General features: G+C 43.3%; 1 protein-coding gene across 2 annotated transcripts; it reads left to right on the forward strand.

Annotated features, from left to right (window-relative positions):
* The first annotated feature begins 151 nt into the window (after positions 1–151).
* On the forward strand, positions 152–24935 carry ddx46 (DEAD (Asp-Glu-Ala-Asp) box polypeptide 46). 2 transcript variants are annotated; one of them, XM_083786881.1, is made up of 23 exons: positions 152–280; positions 2141–2329; positions 2616–2732; positions 3344–3434; positions 3571–3742; positions 4827–5098; positions 5401–5514; positions 5871–6036; positions 8405–8525; positions 9057–9232; positions 10918–11039; positions 11563–11641; positions 13448–13530; positions 13959–14123; positions 15661–15823; positions 16259–16452; positions 16624–16761; positions 17116–17265; positions 20108–20335; positions 21366–21584; positions 22365–22509; positions 23150–23223; positions 24453–24935. In XM_083786881.1, exons 1-23 carry the CDS (start codon positions 264–266, stop codon positions 24498–24500), a joined length of 3243 nt encoding a protein of 1080 aa, XP_083643007.1. In that variant the 5' UTR covers positions 152–263; the 3' UTR covers positions 24501–24935. The 2 variants fall into 2 exon arrangements, with proteins under 2 accessions (XP_083643007.1, XP_083643008.1); XM_083786882.1 differs by having other exon boundaries at positions 3574–3742.
* Positions 24936–25162: the final 227 nt, after the last annotated feature.

Here is a 25162-nt window from a genome sequence, read left to right on the forward strand (position 1 = left end):
GGAGGTCCCCGGACTCCACTTTGGGAACCACTGGTGTATACTGTATAATATTATAAAGTGTGTTGACGCCACCCCGCCACTAGAGGCACACATATTATTATATCACCATCGCCATTAAGTTCGAAGATTGACCTGACCCGTCGTGTTTAGATGACGTTGCGGGTGCGCAGCAGCGGTCGCATGAAAACAACATTCGTGAGAGTTTCGTTTTAAGTTATTTAGCGTGTCGTGTTGTCAGGCCTGTGGCATTGATTGATACAAACATGGGGAGAGAGTCGAGGTATTTAAATAAAACTCATGTTTAAATTTGACATTTCAGTATGCGTTCAACTCATTCAGAGAGCCGCCTGCAATTGTCAGAGAAGCTAACCACGGTAGCAGGCTAACACGTTTCTCATCACTGGAAATTCAATTAAACTATTCATTTGACTTCATTAACGTGTTTTAAATGCATTTATTTAAACTTTATTAGTATTTTCTATTCTCTAAACTCTTTAACAACCATTCTAATTATATTTAAGTGTTTTTTTTTTATAGGGTATCTATTTTCTACTTGTCTTTTGCTCTTTATTGTTTGCCTTAATCGAATTAACCTAATCTAGCCTAAGATTTAGTTAGACTGTCGTAGATGTATTCGATCGATTCTGACAGTATACGTGGATTGAAAATGTCAGATTTCAGAATCGATTAAAATATCTACGAGAATCTACGAGAGTCTAAATCTTAGGCTACATCTAATCCCCATTCCTTTGGGGTATGTTTTTGTACTTCTGTCATCTTCCATCCTGTTGCCCTTACGGAGCACCGTCTCAGTGGCCTAGTGGTTAGAGTGTCCGCCCTAAGTGAGACTGGGAGGTCGGGGGTTCAAGCCCCGCCCGAGTCATACCGGTGACTATAAAAATGGTACTCAGTCGCTCCCTGCTTGACATTCAGCGCCAAGGGTTGGATTGGGGATAATGATTATTATTATGCAAGTGGTTATGAAACTTTGTCATTTTGGACAAGTCAGAATTACAGACCTGTAAGGATCCATTTTAGAACCCCCTCGGGGGAAAAAAAACAACTGTTTTCGTATTGCCTTGTGCTTTCGTTTGAAATGTACCCAGCATTCAAAAATTCAAAAAATATTATATATATATATATATATATATATATATATAAATTCTGCATAAAATGGCTAAAATTGTATTTTTGTCCTATTCGGTTTCGCCCAGAATAGGCAGAAAATATATCACTGAATAGTGTATGCAATTAATGCATTCAAAAGAGCTGAATAAATGTTTTATGGACCCATAATAGTAATTATTATTTAAGTTAAGTTTTGCCATAACCATTTATTTTGCCATAAATCAGGTAGCTTTAAAGGACAACTTTAGTTTTTTTCAACCACGGTTCATGTTTTAGGTTGTTATTAGAGAAAGTAAAAGATGAGTGTTACCGGTATTTGTTTTTTATTTGCTGCTTTCTTTCGTTTTAGGGATTTTAGCTGTTTTTGGCAGGGGGGCGGGGGCATTCGAACATGGGGCTAAATATGTATTTGTTTACACAATTTTATAGCGATTTATTATTTTATTATTTACTATAGTCCTACTATAGACCCCAGGAAATTACATCTGGCCACAAAAGATCACAGGATCTACTGAATGTGAAGGGGGGTACTATAGGGGGATGCCATACTGCATGGCTCAACATGTCAGTTTGTCACCCCTTCACATTCAGTAAATCCTGTGATCGTTTGTGGCCAAATATAATTTCCTGGGGTCTAGCAGGACTATAGTAAATAATTAAAAAAATGAACACTCATCTTTTACTTGATCTAATAACAACCTAAAACATGAACCGTGGTTGAAAAAAACTAAAGTTGTCCTTTAAGGTACGGCCATGACAGCTGGTAGGAAAAAAGATACATAATATTAATCATATTCGACATTCGGTTTTCGGCCAACTGTTTCCTATATTCGGTATTCGGTTTCGGCCAAGAATTTCCCTTTCGGTGCATCCCTAGTCTGGAATGTTCATGATATCGTACAACAAGATCATCAGATTGCATTTGGCCCTAAACGATTTAAACCTTTATAGACCAACAACAGTACTGCAATTTTTTGAAAGTATAAAATGAAACAATCACTCTTCTTTCCAGACATTACAGAAAGCGCTCGTCATCCAGGGGTCGTTCTGGTAGCAGGTCCAAGAGCCGATCCCCGGACGGCAAACGGTCCAAGAAAGACGACCGGGCTGCGAACCGGGACAGGGACCGAAACAGGAAGGAGAGGTCCCGCAGCCGGGACCGCCGCAGGTCCCGGTCCAGAGACCGGAAACGTCCAGCGAGGTTGGTTTGTAACAGTAGACAGACTAGACGCACTCGCCCACTACTCATAGTGTGATTCCTAGATCTGTCCGTGTTTGTTAGTAGGGCTGGACTACTACTATTAGCCAAAAATATATCAAAACTGACAATTGGATATATTAGATAAAATAACGGACTTAATCTTGCTCATGTAGGACAGGTTAATTTAATAATTGAGAAGAAGTCGCGCAGCCCTTTGTGTCCGTGTCTGGTGTATGTATGTTATGTGTGTTGATGGTTATGTCGGTGTGTGTTTGTTCTCCTCCAGGCGCTCCAGGAGCAGGGAGAGGAGGAGGTCCAGGAGTCGAGACAGGAGGCGGTCCAGAAGCAGAGGTCGTAGGTCACGATCCGGCAGTCCCAGCAAAGGCAGGCGACCTGATGAAAAGTGAGATTACTCGTACATTTTGCACGACTAATTAAAGTGAGATGCCTCTGATAACAGAAGACACAAAAGCGGCTCTGTCTGAGAACAGAAGTGTTTCAGTGTCATATACTGTATATGCATGTTTTATTTGTAGCTTATGGAGTGTCATGTCATTTAGGACCTGCCACAACTTCCACAAATGATATATTTACATACTCATGTACCAATAATATAGTAAGAACAACCCGTCATGTTCATTTTATAGACTATTTATAGCTTGTGTCTTTTGTAAACGTAGACCATTTACCAGTTAATAGCTTTTTTTTCTTGGCTTTGCGATTAACTTTTTGTTAATTGTTAAGTTATTTACCACTTAAACTCTATATACTTAGTTTACAACCCAGATATCCCAGTGATATTTGGCCTTACACCCCAGATATCGTTGTGTCAGAGATTTAGACATCTTTGATCTAAATAAATAAATTCTCACCAGACACCACTGTGACAACCAGACCTAATTGAGTAGTATTTAACATAACTAACAATAATAATAACCACAGAGTTATATTTAGGTTTGTTGTGATATAGTATTAAAAGAAGTGTTTCTCACACTGTGGTGGGCTTGTTGACAGGTCTAAGAGCAAGGAGAGAGACAACCCAGATCCTTCAACGGAGAAAAAACTGACAGAGAAGGAGAAAGAGGAACAGAAGCTGCTGGAAGATGTAAGTTTCATAACTAAAGCCTAAAAGCCAAACCCCCCCCCCCCCCTCCCCAAAAAGGCAGATTTTAGATCTTTAACAGTTTGTTATTCCTTGTAATAGAATTTGACAAGAATATGTGCATGTGTCCGTGTGCAAGCAGCAAGACTTTGACCAGAACAAGCTGGAGGAGGAGATGAGGAAGAGGAAGGAGCGTGTGGAGAAGTGGCGAGAGGAGCAGAGGCAGAGGGCCATCGTGAACATCGGGGAGATCAAGAGAGAGCTGGAGGAGATGAAGCAGGGCAAGAAATGGAGTCTTGAGGACGATGATGGTGAGAAAGAAAGACACGGCAACATTGCGAATTTTCATTTCCCCAGCCTTACTGTATTTGTCCTAGACCAGGTGGCCCTGTGTTCGTTCCTTGCCCTGGTCTTCCCTTCAGGAGCCTCTGCTTTGTTTTCCGTGAATTTAAATACATTTGCCGTCACCTGACTTCCTGGTCATTCTGGCTATCTAATTGGGGACTAGTTAGACCAGGGGTTCTCCAACCGTGTTATACCACAAACCCATTTTATGGCAGCCATTGTTTTGGCGACCCCACACTTTATTTATAGTATATGAATATTCATTAGAAAATGAAATTTCAGCAGTGATTCTTGCTGATTTGTAAACTGTAAACAAAATATGTTGCCAGGACCATTTAGGCCACTGACAGTGTGTTTTTCTCCAACCCGGGCGGCAGCTGCTGTTAACTGGTCAGTCGGGTTGTCTGTGAGCATGACCTGCCCGCTCGGTATTGTTACATCGCAATCCGTAAATTGACTCATTTCATGTTGACTCAAACTCAAATGCCGATTCTGTGACTTCTTGTTTGCTGGCACATAAGCTACAACAGATCAAATTTACACAGTCAGTGACCCCTTCAGTGCCAATTTACCAGTGTTCATTTAACTCAGAGAACATACAAATACACTTGGACTACGGGTCAATTTGTTTGCATTTGTACACTCTCTAAGTTACAAAAACACTTTTAAGCCACCCGTTACCCACTCAGATTGAACTTTGTAACTATATTGTTTATGGACAACTATATCAGTTATTTGTGCCTCTGCAAGGCTTGTTTGTGTGTTGTCTTTCCTGTGTTGCTGCTGATTCTCAGCTAGTTGGACTGTATTATTATTATTTTTATTTTTTTACCTCTTCACGCTGGTCCAGAAGACCCCACTGTTTGCCGTATAATAAATAAATAAACGTTGTCGATGTCTTGACTTTGATATTTGCCATTTTTAACCTGTCTGTAAAGCACTTTGTAACTATATGTTTGGAAAGGTTTGTTGGCAATCGGCAACACTGCAGTGTACTACAGTCAGTATAAATGAGGCTTTAGCTCACTATGGCCACCCTCTTTGTTTCAGACGACGACGAGGAAGGGCCCGCCCTCATGGAGGGAGACGCTGACGAAGACGAGATGGAGCTCAAGCCGATGGAGCTGAAGAAGGAGGAGGAGGAGGAGGAGGAGGAGGTGGTGAAGGTGAAGGAGGAGGAGGTGAAGGGCAAAGAGGAGAAGGAGACCCCCATGGAGCAGCAGGTGGAGGAGGACGACGACGTGGACCCCCTGGACGCCTACATGGAGGGCGTCAAGGAGGAGGTGAAGAAGTTCAACATGGGCCCCCAGAAGGGAGACAAGGCGAGTTCTGCTGTTGTTGCTGTCGGATGGAAAACTTAGATGTCAAATAACTGTTCAGGAAATGGGGAATTAATTTGGTTCAATATTTATAACACCCACACGCTCTTAATCACTTTATCATTTACTATATAAAAGCCCACTATTTTCTGCTACTTATGCGTGAGAACAAAGCTCACAATGAATCATAATGCATAGAGTTAGGCTATTTCTTTTTTCTTTTATGAGATTTTTTTTTTTTTTTTAATATTTCATTTCTGCTCGACGATGAAGAGTCTATAACTGTTTGTCTCCATGTGCAACAGAAAGGAGTGGTGACGGTAGCCAAAATGGTGACGATGGTTAAAAGTACCAAGAAGGGTATTAACACCCACAAGAAGAAAGGGGAGCTGATGGAAAATGACCAGGACGCTATGGAGGTGAGAGCCTTTCATATCAACACTGGCAATGGAAGTAGGTCTGTAGACTTGCTAAGAGGTTAGATTTAGAAGAAGCACCGTTGTCAGTATACGTACTGTACTTGAGAGGACCTCCATGTACTAATATGTACAGTATGTAATGTATAAACGGCACAGCAAAGGCAATATTATTGCAATTATCCTCAACAATTCAGTAATGAAGATCCACTCAAATACAAAGGGTTTTAACCTGGATTGTGCAGGATGTGTCAGTCACATTCTTTTGTATAAAAAAATATTTAGAGCTCTGTCGCAAGTCTCTGCCTTACGACGTTTGCCTAAAGTCCGTGTTGTATTTTTTATAATGTGTGGTTCAGTACTCCTCGGAGGAAGAAGAGGTGGACCTGGCGACTGCTCTGACAGGGTACCAGACCAAGCAGAGGAAGGTCCTGGAGCCCGTGGACCACCAGAAGATTCAGTATGAGCCCTACCGGAAGAACTTCTACGTGGAGGTGCCTGAGCTGACCAAGATGACCCCTGAGGGTACGTGAAACACAACACTTAAGAGAATCATTTATTTTTCCATCTACACCACCTAGAATTATGACCCAGTGACGAGTAGTTGATTGATTGATTGATTGATTGAAATATTTATTAACAGTTTGCAGAATTACAGTACATTTCAAGCACAAACTCAATACAAAGACTGTTAACTGTGAGTGGACGACCCAATTAAGCATTACACCATGTTCAATTCATGTGGGTGGGGGGGATTCAGATTCAGATTTTACGGGGGCCAGTTTCGATTGCAGCCGTCCGTAGATGCCCTCTGAGAGCGGTTTTGAAGGAGTCGAGGGATTTGCATGTCTTAATGACTGTTGGTAGGGCGTTCCACATTTTGGTGCTATTTACACGAGGATGGTGTTCATATAAAACGTCAAAGTCCCGTTGCGTTCTCTTTTTTTTTTACCCTTTACGCGAGAACGCACACTTTATGAAAATGCTATAATGTCGCTAGGTGGCGGTAACGGGCTGCCAAATAGACCAGTCACCCACATACAAGAAGAAGAACCCCTTCACACAACCCTGCGCAACACGGCTCTGGGCTGACAGGCAGCCCAGATCATGCAGGCAAAGCGCGCCACGGGATGGTTATATATTTTATAATACATTAGGCTACATAAACGCTGATGCCGCCTATCACAAGGCTTTTTATTTACATCATGGTTTTACATTCACCATCGCTGATGAGCAGCACTTTGTAGGCGAGGAAGGAGGCTTGTTCAGGAACTCCATTATATCATATATGGCTCTGCATCAATGTAATAAACATATGCGCTGTGAACCAACGTGAGCCATGATGTCATAAGTTTTTGTTGCGTTTTCACCTCCTGAGAACACGGTTCTCGTCTAAACGGACCCCGGCAAACGATACTTTATTTTGCCGTTTTCTATGTATGAACACCATCCTCGTGTAAATAGCACCTTTGGTTGCACATTTTGAGCATCCTGGTAGCTTCCTGTTCCGGTAGATCCAGCCCTTGGCCAGACGTACCAACGAGCACAGGGCGTTGGCTGTCTAGGGGGGCTAGTGTGTGACGTGATATGTGAGCTTTAGTCATATTCCATCATATTCAAGTGCTTTTGGAGAGAAATGATAGTCACTTTCAGTAGTAGAGCACTGTAGAGGGGAGCTGTTTGTGTCTGTGACTGTGTCCAGGTGATGATGGTCGTTGATGCTCATCAAGGAAGGCAATTATGTTTCTGCACTGTCAAAAGTAATGCTACTTCTTTTGCAATGTAGTTAAATAAAAAATCTCAGGGGGGGAAGATAAATTATATAAAATTGAAAAAAAAACTGTAATTTTTCTTTAAAATATATATTATTTTTTATATCGTGAAAAATCGTATCGTGAACCTCATATCGTGATATGAATCGTATCGTGAGTTGAGTGAATCGTTACATGCCTAGGGGAGCCACATGCTCTTCTACACTGTCCCAAATTACCAACTCTAGGGGTTAGGAGTGACGGGGATGTGTGTGGAGAAAGAAAACTAATGATTGATTTAAAAGGGAATTCCGGATTAACCGGTTTCTTATCTTAATCTGATGTTATTGTAATATAACGAGTGGTACACGTGAAATATTACATAACATCCAGAGTGTAGCGCAGCTCCGACCAGGCGTGCTGGGTCTTAGGCTCCACACGCTCTACACGTCCCAAACTCTTCTCCCTTCCGGCTCCAAAACTATGGAATGCACTTCCCATCACAATCAGAACTGCAGCCTCACTCCCAACCTTCCGCCGTAGTCTGAAAACCCACCTCTTCAGACTCCACCATGGCCCGTAGATAGTATTTTAAAATATAGCACTTTATGTAGACTTAGATAGTATTTTTAAACAGACTTATAGCATGTTACGTAGACAGCACTAGAATTGCATTTTATGTAGTCATAGCACTTTATAGTACACATGATAGATACTCCACTGTTACGTTCTTAGCTAACGCATGTTTCATGATAACTACTTTTATATATGTGATGTATGCCATGCTTTTTGTTACTGCTTAATGTAAATCGCTCTGGATTAAGAGTGTCTGCTAAATGTTTAAATTGTAGGCTAAATCGTTTATTTGGATCGCTCGAAAACTATATATTTTTCTACACGTGTCTTTCATAAGACGTGCTTTGCTTTTGTGCCAACGGGGCTTCTGTAACAACGCGAGCGAGCCAAGACCCAGCGCGCATGCGATGAGCTGCGGTCCCCAGAGCCTAAGACCCAGCGCGCATGCGATGAGCTGCGGTCCCCTCCAGTGCCTGCCTAGGAGGGAACGTTTGGAGCAGGAACAGTGAAAAGAGAATTTCCACTTGTATAATTTCTGCCCATGTGGCGGCTTTGTGTGTATCCAGATGTGAACACGTACAGGTTGGAGCTGGAGGGTATCAATGTCAAAGGGAAAGGCTGCCCCAAACCCATCAAGACCTGGGTGCAGTGTGGTACGTCCATGAAGATACTCAGCGCTCTGAAAAGGTGTGTAAAAGATGACGATACACCTCTTATACTGTAGGTATACACTGGTTATTACACATTCAGGCATAGAGCATGCGCGCTCCCGTTCACTTCCTTGTTTAGTACTCAAAAAGAAAGGCTCGCCGCGCATAATCTAGGGAGCTCTCCGTAGTTTTGACCAGATGGCTATACTTCGGACTTCATTTCTGACTTCAACATCCCTCTTGTTTAAAATATTAATGCTTCTAGAGAGACTTTATCGTAATCATCGTAAGGTAAGCAAGCAACCCCTTTTGGGGTTAGCATTACTTTATGCTTTAGCTATTTAAAAATAGCAGATCTACAAGCTCATAGTGCGCCACCAAGTGGCGCACTACGAGCTTGTAGGTCTGCTATTTTTGAAAAATCAAAGACACTTTTAGAATCTGATCTCAGGTCAGAATGGGTTTATAATGAAACTGTCGGGATGTAATAGACATTTTTTTAATCTGATCTCGGGTCAGAATGGGTTAAGGATGCAGTCAATGTTTTTCTTATTCCCGGCTGAACCAGGCACAGCTATGAGAAACCCACGCCCATCCAGACCCAAGCCATCCCCGCCATCATGTCGGGCCGAGACCTCATTGGCATCGCCAAGACGGGCAGTGGTAAGACCATAGCCTTTCTGCTGCCAATGTTCAGACACATCATGGACCAGAGGCCCCTGGAGGAGGGAGAGGGACCCATCGGTAAGGGCCCACTCTTTGTTTTACTTTTCCTCACGTGGTATTTTTGTCTTCTGATTTATTCATTTATTCTTTCAATGTCTTGTTACACATGACGGAACGGAATAGCGTATTTATTTATAGAGATTAATTTAGGAGATTTCAGGATTTGTTTTATATGAGAATCAGTTGCTTGACATTAAACCTTAAAACTGGAATCATAACTTTAATGTCCCACCTGGGATTCGATCGAACCCGAGATTTCTACTGTTCAGCATTAACGGAAAGCCTGTTGAGGCAGAGGATAAAATGCGGTTTGAGCTTCATGGAATACCTCTTGTGAACCAGTAGTGGTCCTGACTGACCAAAGGATCTACATTTCTCAATAGAAGAGCAGAGAGACCAACTATATACTTATATATTGTATGATCATACTCTACCATACAGATTAGTCAAAATAATGTTTCATTCACTAAAATCAAAATGGATTAACCCACTAAAGTAAAGACAATTATAGTGCAGATTCTCTAATCCAGGGTTTGCTACTGACTCGGCATCCACAAGTAGGTCATACTCGGATTATAATCGGTTCCCAAATTTTAGCACCTGGCTATTCTCTGCACTGTATTCTACTACACTGCCAAAACTAAACAAAACAGCCAAAAGTAAACAGCTGGGTGATTTGGGATATGCTGCCTACTCCAAACTGTTTCACACGTGTGTCTGCCCTGGCATGGATTATATGGCGGGAATATGGGGCTCAAACATGAATATGAAGGGACAAATGGTTCAGAATAGAGCCATGCGGTACTTTCTAGGAGTGCATACATTTGCGCCTGTATTAGCAATAACAGGAGACATGGGCTGGGAGCCGTGTGAGATAAGGTGGAGAGGCAGCATGATGGCCTTATGGAGCCGACTAATCAGAATGCCAGAGAACAGAGTTGCTAGGAAGATTTTCAACTGGGATGTATCAGTAAAAGATTTATGGGCGAGTGCAATAGAGGACACTCTTGTACGAACTGGGTTACATGACCCTAACCCTAACCCAGTTTTCTAAATAACAGGGTTGTAAACATCTCCATGGTTAAAGACACACTTTATAGTTTATTTCAGAACAAATGGTCACAGGACATAATGTACAAACCAAAGCTGAGAACATTTGTTACGATAAAAAGCTGTTACGCTAGTTTGTGCCCCATTATCCAAAAGACAAAGATCCCTATGTGCCCAACTTCGTTCTGGGATCTGCCCCTTGCACCTTGAGACTGGGAGGTATAGAGGAGTTACAGAAGAAGAACGTATTAGCATATTATGATGCAGAGCGACTGAGATGGATTTTCGAACAAAATATATTTGCATTAGCAGAATATATAGAGAAAGCTTGGGACATACGGACAAAGAAAACTTATATGTGATGTATTTTATTTTATTTTATGATAATGCTTATTTCTGTTTTTGTTTTGATCAAATACTTTGTGTAACTTCTGTGTGGGAAGTGAACGTGATATTGTTCATTTATGTTGTTGGTGTCTTATAATCCCGTAAGGGATGGGTCTTAACGACAAGACACGAAAATAAAAATCATTCATTCATTAAAATTCATTCATTCATACACTGTAGAATCCAGAGTTTGTACAATGTCAAATGATTACTTGTAACTTAATCACAGTTAATCAAACTGATTCTATGAACTCCCATGTGTACAGCTGTGATCATGACCCCTACCAGAGAGCTGGCTCTGCAGATCACCAAGGAGTGTAAGAAGTTCTCCAAAGCTCTAGGACTCAATGTGGTGTGTGTGTACGGAGGAACGGGTATCAGTGAACAGGTATGTACAATTGTACACACATTTCCGAAACATAATTTGGCCTTAGACTGCACAGCCATGACACACGCACTCACAGCCACACACACACACACACCCATGGACCGGTCAAACTTAGTGCAACTTAGTGACCTCCAAGCATATTTCTCAAATATATCTTATTTCCTGAAATATTTAATTTTCATTTTATAATGGATGGAAGTCAGTGGGACTCTGAATCGGATCGGGCTAAATATTTACCAAATTTGGAATCACACATGATGGACACGTCATCGATGACTGACGTCACAGGCTGGCCACTGAGGTCTAAGATCTACATTGGAGCCACAATGATTCAGTGTGGATCCCGAGATCCGCAGGTTGAAAATGTTGATGGCAATAATTAAAGGGGAAAAGCTATAACGCGAGCCATTGGTTGGCACTGGTGGGCTGTGGTCCCAGTGCAGTAGGTGAACGTTGGACATTGAAGTATGGAAGGGTTAAGTGGTTAAAATCTTATAAAATACGACTTTTCTTTGTCGTCCAGATTGCTGAACTGAAGAGAGGAGCTGAGATCATTGTGTGCACGCCAGGAAGAATGATTGACATGTTAGGTGCCAACAGTGGTGAGTTCCCATCCCGACACCATGTCTCCTGTCTTCACAAGTCTTTGTAACAAAGCCCAGGCATATTATCCATGTGCATGTGATTTATACTGTATAACTCAGAACATAATGAATCAAGTCAGTGCCACTTACTAAACTGTTGACATTGTTTGACCGCCTTGGGAATCAGTCACAGCCACAAGAGAGTGACGTGTTCTCTGAAGATAATGGCAAGAACAGGTAGGTGGACCTGGTGCTGTCTCACTGGCTCCCGGTGCCCCAGGCAAGAGTCAAAGTCCAGCTGCTATAGATGTGTTGCCAAGGTAGAAGTAGGTCAGCCAACTTGACAAGTATTTGTCTTTTGGCATGGGAGAACATGCCCAACCACGGTTCTACAGTGTTGTGATTAAAATTGCACAATGCTACGGTGAAAACAAATTCGGGAAATAAGAGAGGATTATTATGAAGCGTAAAGTTCAAAGCTAGAATGATGATTCCTAAATTCCCTTCTAATGCTCCTTATTAGTAGTCAAACTTAGGAGGCTAGGAGCACATATATACTCTGCAAGAGAACAAATGTCACCGTAAAGCCTTTGTGTATTACATTTTATGGAAAATGTAATTTTGTATAGTATAGTACTTCTGACATGCTTGTGCTTCAAATGATGTATATCTTTAGTTGTTGAACAGTTAAGCTATTGAAAGAAAATCTATATAGATATATATATTGTTCCTTCCACACATGCGCGGTAATCTGTAATATGTTTCCCTTGTAGGTGAGAAGGCGGTTGGTCAGATATTGCTTGATGTGGCTCCATCTCTTGTATTGTATCTAGAGGCTGTTTTCTGACTTTTACAGGTCCCTCATACCTCTGAGATGGTACGCAAAGAGCAGAGAGAACAGAACCACAATCTTAAAATGCAAAATAACCAGGCCACTTAACTCTGCCACATTTATTTTGCCCCCTGTTCTCCTTTACCTTTTTTACTTTTAGCGCTTAAAAAAAATTGCTGCCCCAGTCGATTGCTGACCCCAGTGTTTTTACACAAGACGGTACCGTTCGCGGACATTTGAAAACACCCCCAAAACAAATAATAATCGTAAAATAAGTCGTACATGGCAGAGCAAAGTCGTCAAAGTCATCCTCGGTAGGGAATGAGTTTTAAGAAGTGGCGCAGGGGTAAAGTACCTGGCCACTACTGTGGAGCCCGGGGTTCGCTACCTCCACGTTGCGCCTTGGGCGAGCACTCCCAACAAACACCATTGGCTGTGTTTGTGGGTGGGAAGCTGGGCAGGGAGCTGTTGCTGCATTAGCGAGTCCTACAGGCTGGTCATTGGCCTGTTAGCGAGTCCTACAGGCTGGTCATTGGCCTGTTAGCGAGTCCTACAGGCTGGTCATTGGCCTGTTAGCGAGTCCTACAGGCTGGTCATTGGCCTGTTAGCGAGTCCTACAGGCTGGTCATTGGCCTGTTAGCGAGTCCTACAGGCTGGTCATTGGCCTGTTCAGCAGGGAGCGGAACATAACGGGGACGGATAGCGTACCGTGTTCCTCTACTACGCCCTCCGGTCAAACTCCTCAACTCCCCTGGCAGGAACTATACACATGGGAAGAATTGGCAATAACTAAATCGGGGGGGAGAAGAAAAACATAACCATAAAAGAGTACAATAGATCAAAAGACCAGTACAATAATCGCATCCAGTACCACCATCAGTATTATCCTGGGTTAGGGCATTTCACCGTTGTGTAGTTGTGTTTTTGACATTAATCCCCATCCCTTCTTGAGGTGAACTGTTTTCCCTGTGCTCCTCTCCCTGGGTGCGTAGGCCGTGTCACCAACCTGCGCAGATCAACATACGTGGTGGTGGACGAAGCAGACAGAATGTTCGACATGGGCTTTGAGCCACAGGTGGGTCTCCCCTTCGGATCATAACCCAGTAGATGCAACAGATTGGATTAGAAACCCCGGTTTAACACCATCAACTCAAATGTTACCGGATAATCATTCAAACCTGAATCCCTCTGCAAAGGGGAATAGAAGCACTGTTGGTTTACAAGCATAGTATAAAACGGGATCCTGAATTTGACCAGACATTTTGTAGCACGATTACTTTTGTTTTTAGAGTTAAATATTTTTTACCAAACACAAAGCTATCTGCTAAAGTTGTAAATGGAACACAGATTTATATATAAAAAAATAAAAATAAACATTTCACAGCCAGTGGCTGTGTTAATTGGAGGTCCTTGGCGTAGAAATGTTTAGTTATAAAGCAAGATAATTTTTTATATGAATGTAATGTTTTGAGCTAAAAAGCTACGATGGGTTCACCCTCCCAGGTGATGCGTATCGTGGACAACATACGTCCCGACCGGCAGACGGTCATGTTCTCGGCGACCTTCCCGCGAGCCATGGAGGCCCTGGCGCGGCGGATTCTGTCCAAGCCCATCGAGGTGCAGGTGGGAGGACGCAGCGTGGTCTGCTCCGACGTGGAGCAACACGTGGTAAGATACATGTTGTTTTTTGGCAACAAATTTTGATTTTAGTTTTAGTCGGTCTCTTGAATAGTTTTCGTTTAGTTTTAGTCACATTTTAGTCACCTGGAATGTCTTGGTGTTAGTCTAGTTTTAGTTGACTAAATATCCTAGGATTTAATCGACTAAATCTGTAGTTGATTTAGTCGGCTAAAATGTGTTTTGGCGGGCCTTGATGCCGTTATAATGACTGTTTTTTACACTTGCTGAAAATAGCCTATCTACAAGTTTTTCGCGTTGTGAGCTATTTTCAGCACGCAACCAAGTGTAAAATAACTTATACTGAACCACTAGTCCCTTCCTTACATTTTAGTCTAGTTTGTATCTGTTGACGAAATTGTCCATATATTTCAGGGGTTTTCAACAGGTGGTCCGTGGACCACTGGTGGTCCCTGGAAGTATTGCATGTGGTCCCTGACCATTCATTTAGTAAAACAAGGATTTGTTGATGTTTTTTTAATGTCTTTCCACTAGTTGAGAAACAGTGAACTGAATGACCTGGTGACCTATGATGACCGTCCATGTAGTCATTTACTGACAAATTGGAGGTCAAGAAATTCAACAGAAAAAGGGAGTTATCATCTCAAGAGCGGGAAGTGCAGAGGATTGTCTGGTTGAGTCATTATTATTAGGAAATTATACTTAGTCAGTGGACAATTGGTTGAGAAACAGTGGAATGTATACACATGGGATGCATAGCTAGTGTTACAAAAGCATTAATCTTAGCCCTTACGCCTTACCCCATATCCCTACCCAACATGGTCCCCATGTTGATTCTAAGTCAGGGTGGTGGTCCCTGGTTCACAATCAGTTGAATTGCTATATTGCTATATTTAGTCTTAGTATTTATATCATAGCTTAGTTTCCATTTAGTTTTCGTCAGTGAAAAAAGGTAGTCGACAAACATTTTTCGTCTTAGATTTAGTCGACGAGAACAACACTGGGTAAGATACACGTCTCTTTATCGTCACTGTTGGCCATACACCTTGTATGTTCAAATCCTTTCATTTTCATTGTGAAAGGAAAAAGTTAAAAACGTGTTCGAATGGATGTAATGCATTCTTAGTCACAAGCGCTAATACTTTTCATTGCTTAAGCACTTTAACTTTGGCATCCCTATTTTGGGCATGTAATTATAGCCTTTAAAGAAAGGACAGGGCTTCAGTGGGTAAATTTGGAGGGACAAAAACAGACGGACATGAAGTGTGCATTGATCTATAACAAAAATGAAAGAAAAAAAACACCTAGGCTAAATGCAGACATATGAGACATCCACCCGACAAACTATATTTATGTACCGGTACATTGAATTCTAGACTCAAAATGTAACGTAAAACGTACATCAGCGATCTCATTGTCTGGTACAGTGTGGTGCGTCCGTTCCTGTCCCTGAAGATATCTATGTAGAATTGAACTTGTCAATGAGTAAATGAATGAGCTTGAATGTTTTCTAAACAAAGTGCATCATATGGATATCACATCTCTGCATCTCTCTCTCTCTGTCCAGCTGGTGATTGAGGAGGACAAGAAGTTTCTGAAGCTGCTGGAGATCCTGGGACACTACCAGGAGAAGGGCTCCGTCATCATCTTCGTGGACAAACAGGAGCACGCCGACGCTCTGCTGAAAGATCTGATGAAGGCCTCCTACCCCTGCATGTCTCTGCACGGAGGTACTGGAAATCGCATTGTTTTTTAGCATGAAAACTGACCATTAGCAAGTTGGATCACACGGGCAAGACAAGGATTTAACCACTTCTACTAGCCGATCTACAAGCTCACAGTCTGTCGCAACGCGTCGTGTAGACCAGTGTAGAGTAGGAGAGCAGCGATGCGCTTTGATCTCGCCGCAAAGCGGGTGCCTATGGGCTACAGTTCCAAACATTGCTCCTATGGCTGGAACTATCCCATTGAGATAGAATGAGCACTTCTGCATTCCATTGTCATTGTTAAGACAGTCAACGCTAGTGTCGCCACTCTCTTACTATATTACTCTGGTGTAGACCGACTAGAGATTTGCTGTAGATCAACAAAAGAGTACCAATACAGTGCAAGTCAGGTCGGCAGTGGCACTAACCTTTATCCCCCCCACACCCCCTTTCTTGCAGGTATCGACCAGTACGACAGAGACAGCATCATCAGCGACTTTAAGAACGGAGCGTGTCGTCTGATGGTGGCCACGTCGGTGGCGGCCAGAGGCCTGGATATCAAGCACCTCATCCTGGTGGTCAACTACAATTGTCCCAACCACTACGAGGACTATGTCCACAGGGCTGGACGCACAGGCCGTGCTGGAAACAAGGTTTGGGACACCTTAGTTGCAACGGGGAAACAAATAAATAGGAAACTTTGTTGGTTGTTCGTAAGGCACCGAGAGCGCTCTCGGGAGTCCGAAATCGGTCATTAGAAATAGAACATCTGGTGTTTTTTATTGTACATTTACAATAGATCTCCCCCCATGTCTTCTTCCCAGGGGTTTGCCTACACCTTCATAACCAATGACCAGGTTCGCTACGCTGGGGACATCATAAAGGCCCTGGAGCTCTCCGTCTCCCCTGTCCCCTCTGAACTGGAACAACTCTGGGCCTCCTTCAAAGACCAGCAGAAACTGGTATGATGATGAGAGCAGAAGGTTCTGTTGAACTGCAAGTGCCTTTCCGGCCATGTTTCTTTTATTTTTTTACAAAATCCTGGGATGATTTGCACTAGGATAGTTTATACAATGGTTTTTATTTACATTTACACTTCTGTTTGTTGTTACACTAAATGAAAACCGATCTATTTCTTTATTAGAGACGGTTCATGAGGCTGATTCCAACTCGGAATCATGTGGTCAGCAGCACACTTGAAACGAGCCACCCATAATGATGATGATAATGAATTGTCAAGATGAACACCGCGGTTTTCATTCTTTGTGTCTTGCGTTAACTGTTATTCCCCTCCTGTCTTTTATCCACTCCCACAGGAGGGCAAGACCATCAAGAGCAGCAGCGGTTTCTCAGGAAAGGGCTTCAAGTTTGATGAGACGGAACACGCTATGGCCAACGAGAGGAAGAAGCTTCAGAAAGCTGCTCTGGGACTGCAGGACTCTGACGATGAGGAAGGAGCTATGGATGTGAGTGACCTATCTATAAATGCACCAAGTCTCTGTGTGTACGTACGTACGTACGTACATCTGTAATCCACGTAACTCAGGAACCGGTCGCACCACCGACTTCAAATTTGACACACGCGTTCAACACTACCACAAGGAGTGCAGTGCCCGGTGTCGAGTCCGTCGGATACACCGTTGTCCAGAACCAGCACAAAAATAACTCTGCCTGGACTCTGGACAGGCCCCAAATTATATCTCCATATTTGGTGCTGGCCTGTTCTGACATCACACTGACACAAAAGCATCTGGACAGGGCCCAAATTAGCCAATTGATCACAACTGATCACCCCCAGATCTCCATATATGGAGCTGGCCTGTTCTGACATCACAATGATCTTCTGACATCCAGAAGATTGTCTCCCGACCAGGGCTCCAGCGTGCAACCTATTAGGTTGCATATGCGACTTAATTTCTTAATGTGCGAGTTAAATTTGAACGAGGTCGCACCAGTGCTACTTATTGCTTTCACTCCCAGCCTCAACCATGAAGCACGGGCATTAGCGCGATAATAAAATATTTATTATATACTTTATTCTCGCTCATTCCGCGCGTCCTCTCTCTCTTTCTCGCTCCGTCTCTCTCTCTGCCTGTCTGTCTGCACCGGTCTGCACACGACACACGTGAGTTCAACAGCGGCAGCGCGCTCACTGATCAACCCCGAAAAAACCGAAACTAATTTCAGCATCGGCTAAGTTTCCTTGGAGCGCACACTTAGCACACATTTTACAACTATGATGATGCATGCTGTGCATTGCTGTCGCTGAATCCACGGAGACAGCAGACAACATATGGGGGACTGCGCCTCGTCCCCGACCCCAAACACGGTAAACTTGTTGTTGAAAAATAGCTTCCAATAGCTTGTTATTTTGCATCGAGTAGCGCTGTGTGCAGGCCATAGACTGTATGCAGGCCAGGCTACATACACGATCGCCTCGAACAAAATACATGCGATTTTTCGGGACGATTTAGCCCAATTAACCTGTAAAGTGTGAGCAACATGTGAATCAATTTGGCCCAGCAAAGTAGTAACAGCGGCCGGGTGGAAATCACCTCCTCCGTTATAATGTATGTATGCTCCCACAGTCCCCGCACTCAGCAGCATCGGGCACCGGGGCACGGCACTTACGGCAGCCGCCAGCCAAAGTAAAGGCTGGGAGCCTGGGAGCTGAGGGAGGCTGTAGCCTACATGTTGTTTAAGCTCCGGAGTCCAGACCCATGCAGTTTAATAATATACAGTCACAACAGAATGCACACTGCTGTCTCGTGTCTCATCACAATCCCAATGCCTCACCCGTGAAGTCGGGGGGGGGAAATAAAAAAAACTGTCTACTAGTGTTAGTGTATAGGCTCGGGGATCATAATAGCGCTTAGCTTAGCATTAGCTTAGCGTGTAGCCCCTACTGGTGCTGCAACCCAATGATTGAACTTCATATCCGCCTGTAATCTAAGTTATTTTTATTGACAACGTGAACGAACACCGACACCAGCGCTGCAAAAATAGACAGATCTACAAGCTCTCAACGCGTAGCGAACGGCACTGCAAAAACAGGCAGGACGAGATGCCTTGAGAGCTTGTAGATCAGCAGCAGCCCGGCCGCAGCAGCTTGTGGGCTCCGCTGCTCCGCTCCGAGCCTCCGACTGACCGGTGCGGGGAGGCAAGGAAGCAAGTTACCCTGGCTGCGCAGCTACGCTGCAGAAACAGACTGATCTACAAGCTCTCAACGCCTAGCGAACGGAGCTGCAAAAACAGGCAGGACGCGGCGCCTTGAGAGCTTGTAGATCTGGCTTTTTTGCGACCTGCAGTGAGCCGTTCTCACTTTACTTTTATGACACGAATACATCGTTAATCGGCGAATATTTGTCAGACGATGGGCGGTTGAAAAAAATTGGCATATCGCCCAACCTTAATATATATATTCATTCCGTGTGTGTGTGCGTGTGCGTGTGCGTGTGTGTGTGCGCAATGAAATGTACTCGGCAGTATGGCTGGCAGGCGAAATGGCGAATTCGAACGGCGTAATTGTAATAGTTTGGAACAATCCAAAATCTGTCAAAGAACAATATTAATGCAACTAAGAGATTCGCTGAGAGAGCGATATTTAATATACAGAGATTTAGAAGGAATAAGCAAAATCGTGAGGCGAAAGTTCCTCTCCTTCCTTGTATTTTTCTCCTGCGGGCTGCGGAGTCCGGACAGTGGACAGGACTGTCAGGGAGAGTCGGAGAGCAGCAGAGCTAGTAGCCAATGAAAAGACGGAGTAGTAGTTGCCAGGTTCGCGAATTGTAAGAGAGTCGTAGTGTGTGTTGAATGGCATTTGAATGGCATTTGTGGGCTTGTGAATGAATTTTCTCACATGTAATTTGTGCTCACTTGCATAGACCTGGCGAATTTAGCGTGGTGAAAGGGCAACAGTGTTCCGGGGGTGTGGGTGCTTCGGGCGATAATGTTTGTAGTAAACAAATGCATTGGCGGCGTGAGTGTGGACGGGAGGCATTTTTGGTGGCAGTGCCAGTGCCAGTGTTTGGCGGGTGGTGTCGAGTTTTGCCGTTCGGCGCGATAGGAGGAGATAGCGTTGGAACACTGCGAAGGTAAGTGTGTGACGTCACTGCCGTGTGAGTGTGTGTGGGTGTAGTGTGCAAGATGGTGTTGTGGGTGTTGCAATAGCGACGTAGCTGTTGTGGCTTTGGGTTTCTTGCCATGTGTTGGGTACAAGTTTACAACTATTAAATTAGATGATATATCGTTACATGCCCAATAATCTCCATTCTCCACCCCTGCCCCTCTCTCTCTCCCCCATCCTAGATCGACGAGCAGATCGAGAGCATGTTCAACTCCAAGAAGAGGGTGAAGGACCTGTCCGCCCCCGGGGCGGCGGCGGGCCCCGCAGGAGCCATGGCGGCGGCGGTGGCTGCCGCCGGCGGCCTGGCTAACCTCGGCAACCAGTCCGCCGGAAACATCCAGAAACTGGAGATGGCAAAGAGGCTGGCGCTCCGCATCAACGCACAGAAGAACCTGGGCGCTGAGGCTCAGGTGGGCTGGCGTCGCATCAACATTAGCCTGGAACTCACCTATGCTTTTTATGGCATCGGCAGCTCCCGGCAGGAGAAACTATGCGCAGCTGCGCGACATGAGACTAATTACTTCGAGCGACAGAGAGAGAGAGCTGTGTGTGTACATGTGTGCGTCAATTTAACAAAGGTGCAGACGATCAGAAATCAGCAGAGAGTGAGCAATGTTTGCGCTACTCTATGCTGAATTGAAGTGGACTCAGACCCAGACTTTTTTTTCTCCCTGGAAATAAAAACGTCTGGGTTTCCGAGGCTACATCAACATAGACAGATGGGGGCTGTTCAATACCACAGTTTACAGAACTTTACACAATAACATGATGATAGTTCAGTGATTCTCAGACGTTTTCGTGTCACGGACCCCAAATTGATCTGTATATTTGGCCACGGTCCACTGACCCCATTTGAAAATGTTTTATGCCAGGGATGTATAAAATATAAGGATGAAGTGGTTAATACTGCCATCAATGATTGTGATTGCAGTATTAACACATTTAGCTGGGGAACCCCCAAGAGAACCACTGGCTTAGTTTACCATTATTTCAGTTCATTGGTTAAAGGCGCTGTAAGTGATATTTTCCATTGGTTAAAACAAAAGGTTTGTTGTTGGAATGTTATGGTTCTATAGAGTGTTTGTTCAGTAACAGGGTTCCAGCTCTTTAACAAACATTAAAACAACACATTTCCAGGTGGGTTTTCCTCACAAAGATTTATTTATCTTACACATGTTTATATGTTTTCCAGTTCCAATTTAATCTGCTCGTTTTTGTTTAATCGCTTCCAATTTCACTTGTTTATCCTGTATCCTCTCATGAGCTGTCTCTCTCGTTATTGGATGAAATTGGTCTCCCTACCTGAAAAATGTATTTTCTAAAGGGGGATGTTACAGAACAAACACTCCCTACTATAGCCAGGGCTATTGCACACTTATTTTAACAAAAATATATCGCTTAAAATAACTTGCTAAAGCACTGTGTATCCGCCATTCACAGGACGTGATGCAGCAGGCCACCAATGCCATCCTGCGGGGCGGAACCATCATGGCTCCTTCGGTATCGGCGAAGACCATCGCCGAGCAGCTGGCGGAGAAGATCAACGCCAAGCTCAACTACATCCCCGTGGAGAAGCTGGAGGAGGAGAGGCAGGCGGCGGAGCAGGCCGAGACCGTAAAGAGATACGAAGAGGAGCTGGAGATCAATGACTTCCCACAGGTCAGACACACTGGATGCGTTGAAGGAAAATATCATGTTGTGTCTAATTTTCATGATTTCATTGTATGTGCAATTTTAAGTGTAGCGCCACCCTTTAGCCAATAGTAGTAGTGGGCTTCGCGTCCTCGTTTGGCATAGTCCTCTACCATATTGCCACGTTTCGTGAAAACAGACCAGAACTGCTCATTTTCTTGGTGGAAGGAGAAGAAGAAGAAAAACTGTGAAAAACAATAAGGGGCCAAGACAAGAGTTACCCCTTAAATATGTAAAAACTAAATTAAACTGAATATCGCCACCAGGCCTGGTTACCTACAAACTTTGTAGGTCAGTCATAGCCAATTTGGAAAATGATCTACATTCTACATCATTGTGCAAAACTTGTTTTAAAGTTTCGTTACTGGTATTTCACTTCACATTTAAGCAATATTACACGAGAGGGTGTTGTTTCATCACTTCAGTGATGCTTGCGGAACTCGACTTCGTCTCGTTCCCCTACCGCATCACTGTCGTGGCAATAATCACGTTAAACAACACCCTCGAGTGTAATATTGCTATTCTACAACAGTTACCCTTAAAACAAAGCTCTGGGAGAACAGAGCAGCTGAATTATTTGTTTTGATTAGGTGGTGAACAGTGCTGGTTAAACCACCGGCTAGAAGGCTGTTTCAACCAATCAGATTGCTTCCTCTTAACGACCTGTTGTAGAATTGTCATTAACATGGTCGGCGGTCCTCAAATAGGTCCCACTGATTTTCATTTGTCACTGCTGTTCTCTTCCAGACGGCCAGGTGGAAGGTAACATCGAAGGAAGCCCTCCAGAGGATTGGTGAATACTCTGAGGCTGCCATCACCATTAGAGGAACTTACTTCCCCCCAGGGAAGGAACCCAAGGAAGGAGAACGCAAGATCTACCTGGCTATTGAAAGTGCGTATGAAGGATGTTATTCTGAATCTTTTTCAACCTGCTGTCCCTATTTTGGGCATGCAAATGTGGAATTTGTCTTGGAATTTGTCTTGGCATTCATCCATACAAACTACTATTAAGAGCAGTGGGGAAGGGGCCATTTAATACAGTACCTGGGGAGCAGTTAGGGCAGTTAAGTGCGTTGCTCAGGGACTCTTCAACACATCGACTGGTTGAACCGGGGCCGAACCAGTGACCTTCCGATTCCCAGACGGCCTGTCTACGCACTCGGCTACAGCCGCCCATAAAATGTTACCATATTTTTAGCTACATACTTTGGCAAAATAAGACAGCTGTTAACCTGTCCAGAGAAGATTATGGCATCGGTCTTCAAAATGTTTACAATTCCTCAGCTCGTGCCATGTATGTTGGTCAAGAGATACAGTACATGGAGCGGCGAGCTTTTATAGAGTCGAAATACAGAGGAAAGGGGGCATAACAGAGGCTGTATTTACATTAGTGTTTTGACATTTTAACAATATGTTATTAATTTTGTTTGGTGGGTGGAGAGTGAATGAAACTCCCCTTTGATGCAGTACTAGAGTGTGGTGTTGTGTTTAGTTTAGTACAAGTACATACTAAAATTATGTTTGTTTGACAGGTGCAAATGAACTGGCAGTACAGAAGGCCAAAGCAGAAATTACCAGGCTCATCAAGGAAGAGCTCATCCGATTAGTAAGTGCCTTAAGGATACATTTTGGTATCCAGTTTCATCTTCAAGTTGATTTTCTGATCACAGTACGGGACTGTACAAGAGTGGGAGAAATGTTACGTTGTATTGCCTACAAGCTCCCACGAATTGCAGTTAGGTTCAAGCCAAGGTTGTGCTTTACCGTTGCATCTTGTGTACACGGGTACATAAGAGTCAAACTTTGTTCGCCTTCCTTCAGACAATGCAGCATCATAGTTATGAGAGAGAGAGAGAGAGACAGACAGACAGAGAGAGAACAAAATCTGTGTATGTACAGGTGCAGATATGATCTTAGAATATCCACCATCAGCATTTTTTCCCAGTAGCTGCCACATAGCTTTATGTAAACAACTTCACAGTAAAGGAAAAAAAATAAGAAAATATACACACACACGCGCACACACACAAACATATATTTGGTGTGTACTCAATAAAATAAAAATAAAGGCAGAGTGCCTCAGTGCACATACAGTATGAAACATGTATGAAGTGGGTGGTCCTAAGGCCTACTGGAATAATTAATGAACCGTGTGGTGTATCCACAGAAAAACAGCATTTGAGCACTGACTGTACACTTTTATGGAATTAAATCTTCCTCCATATACGATTATACGTACTGTAATGCATTCTGACACGTACTTGCATTCTGTTTTCAATAATAATTATGTCAGTGGCCCACACAGGACATAATTTACATAACATGCATAATGTAAATTGCAGCATTTGAACCAAGCGGATAGAAACATTCTGTGCAAGCAAGGATGCAAGTGCAACCACTTTTCACAGATTACCGATTTAACCCATTAAGACCGGGGGGGACACACAGTAAAGTTTGTCGGAATCGGGACTCGAACCCGTGACACACTGTCATGCTGGATTACCAGCCAAGGTGCCTGGACCACTAAGCCGGCCCTGGTTTTTTCCCGTAAATGAACGCCTTATTTGATAATACTAACGGTGTCACACAAAAGTATATCCACAAGCTCGTTTTGTGCTACTTCTGCTATTTTTTTATTTGAATCCTGAAAAGTAACCGTTTTGGACATGAGGTTTCCACCCGACAGAGATGTTTTTGGGGGGTCGTTTTTCAGAAAACCTAGTTAGGAAGCTGTTTTTAGAATCGGCATCATCAATTCTTGAGTGCTTCTGACTTCCACCACTGACCAACATAACGGATCTCAATATTTATTTGTTGTTTTTCTTCTCTTTGCAGCAAAATTCGTACCAGCCAACCAGCAAGGGCAGATACAAAGTGTTGTAGAGGAAGACATGCAGACCCAGTGCAATCTATGTCTACAGCTGTCACCCGTTACTTTACAATTTGTCCGTGGATATTCTGTAACATATTTTAGCATTTTTAATTGTGTCCCCTTCATTTTCCATATTTTGCTTTTGTTTGTGTTGGGCGTTTTCTTCTTGTTGCTTAGTTTCTTCCCAGCTTTAGTTGAATTGTCAATCATTTTAAGCTCTATACTTAGACTTTGGATTTCCACATTTGTGTAAATCCACAATGAGCGAAGTTTGATTCGCCTTTTCAGATATCTGCATATGTTGAGCATAAGATAATTGTAATTTGATTGTGAATTATTTTTTCAGTAATTTCATCTCTAAAAGTAAGCCTGGGACAATGTAAGATGTTTTTACTTTGTTTCCCCCAAGTCACCAAATAAAGCCCAAGTGTTGATAAGGAAATAAACATGGTCTTTACTGAATCAATATTATTGTATAGCCTATAGATTAAATTACAAATGAAAAAATCTTCAGAATGTGCTTTAAGGCTCATTTTGGTCTAAATTATTAATGGCCTGTACCACGGCTTGTATTATCAGCCTTGCCCTTTAAGCATAAAGACTCACTTGCAGAAAACAACTGCTCTAAAAGCTAACTGAAGTACAAAGGCCGTTGATCTATTATACATGGTAA

This window comes from Protomyctophum parallelum, assembly GCF_964188405.1.
Source record: "Protomyctophum parallelum genome assembly, chromosome: 1".
Classification (NCBI taxonomy): Eukaryota; Metazoa; Chordata; class Actinopteri; order Myctophiformes; family Myctophidae; genus Protomyctophum; species Protomyctophum parallelum.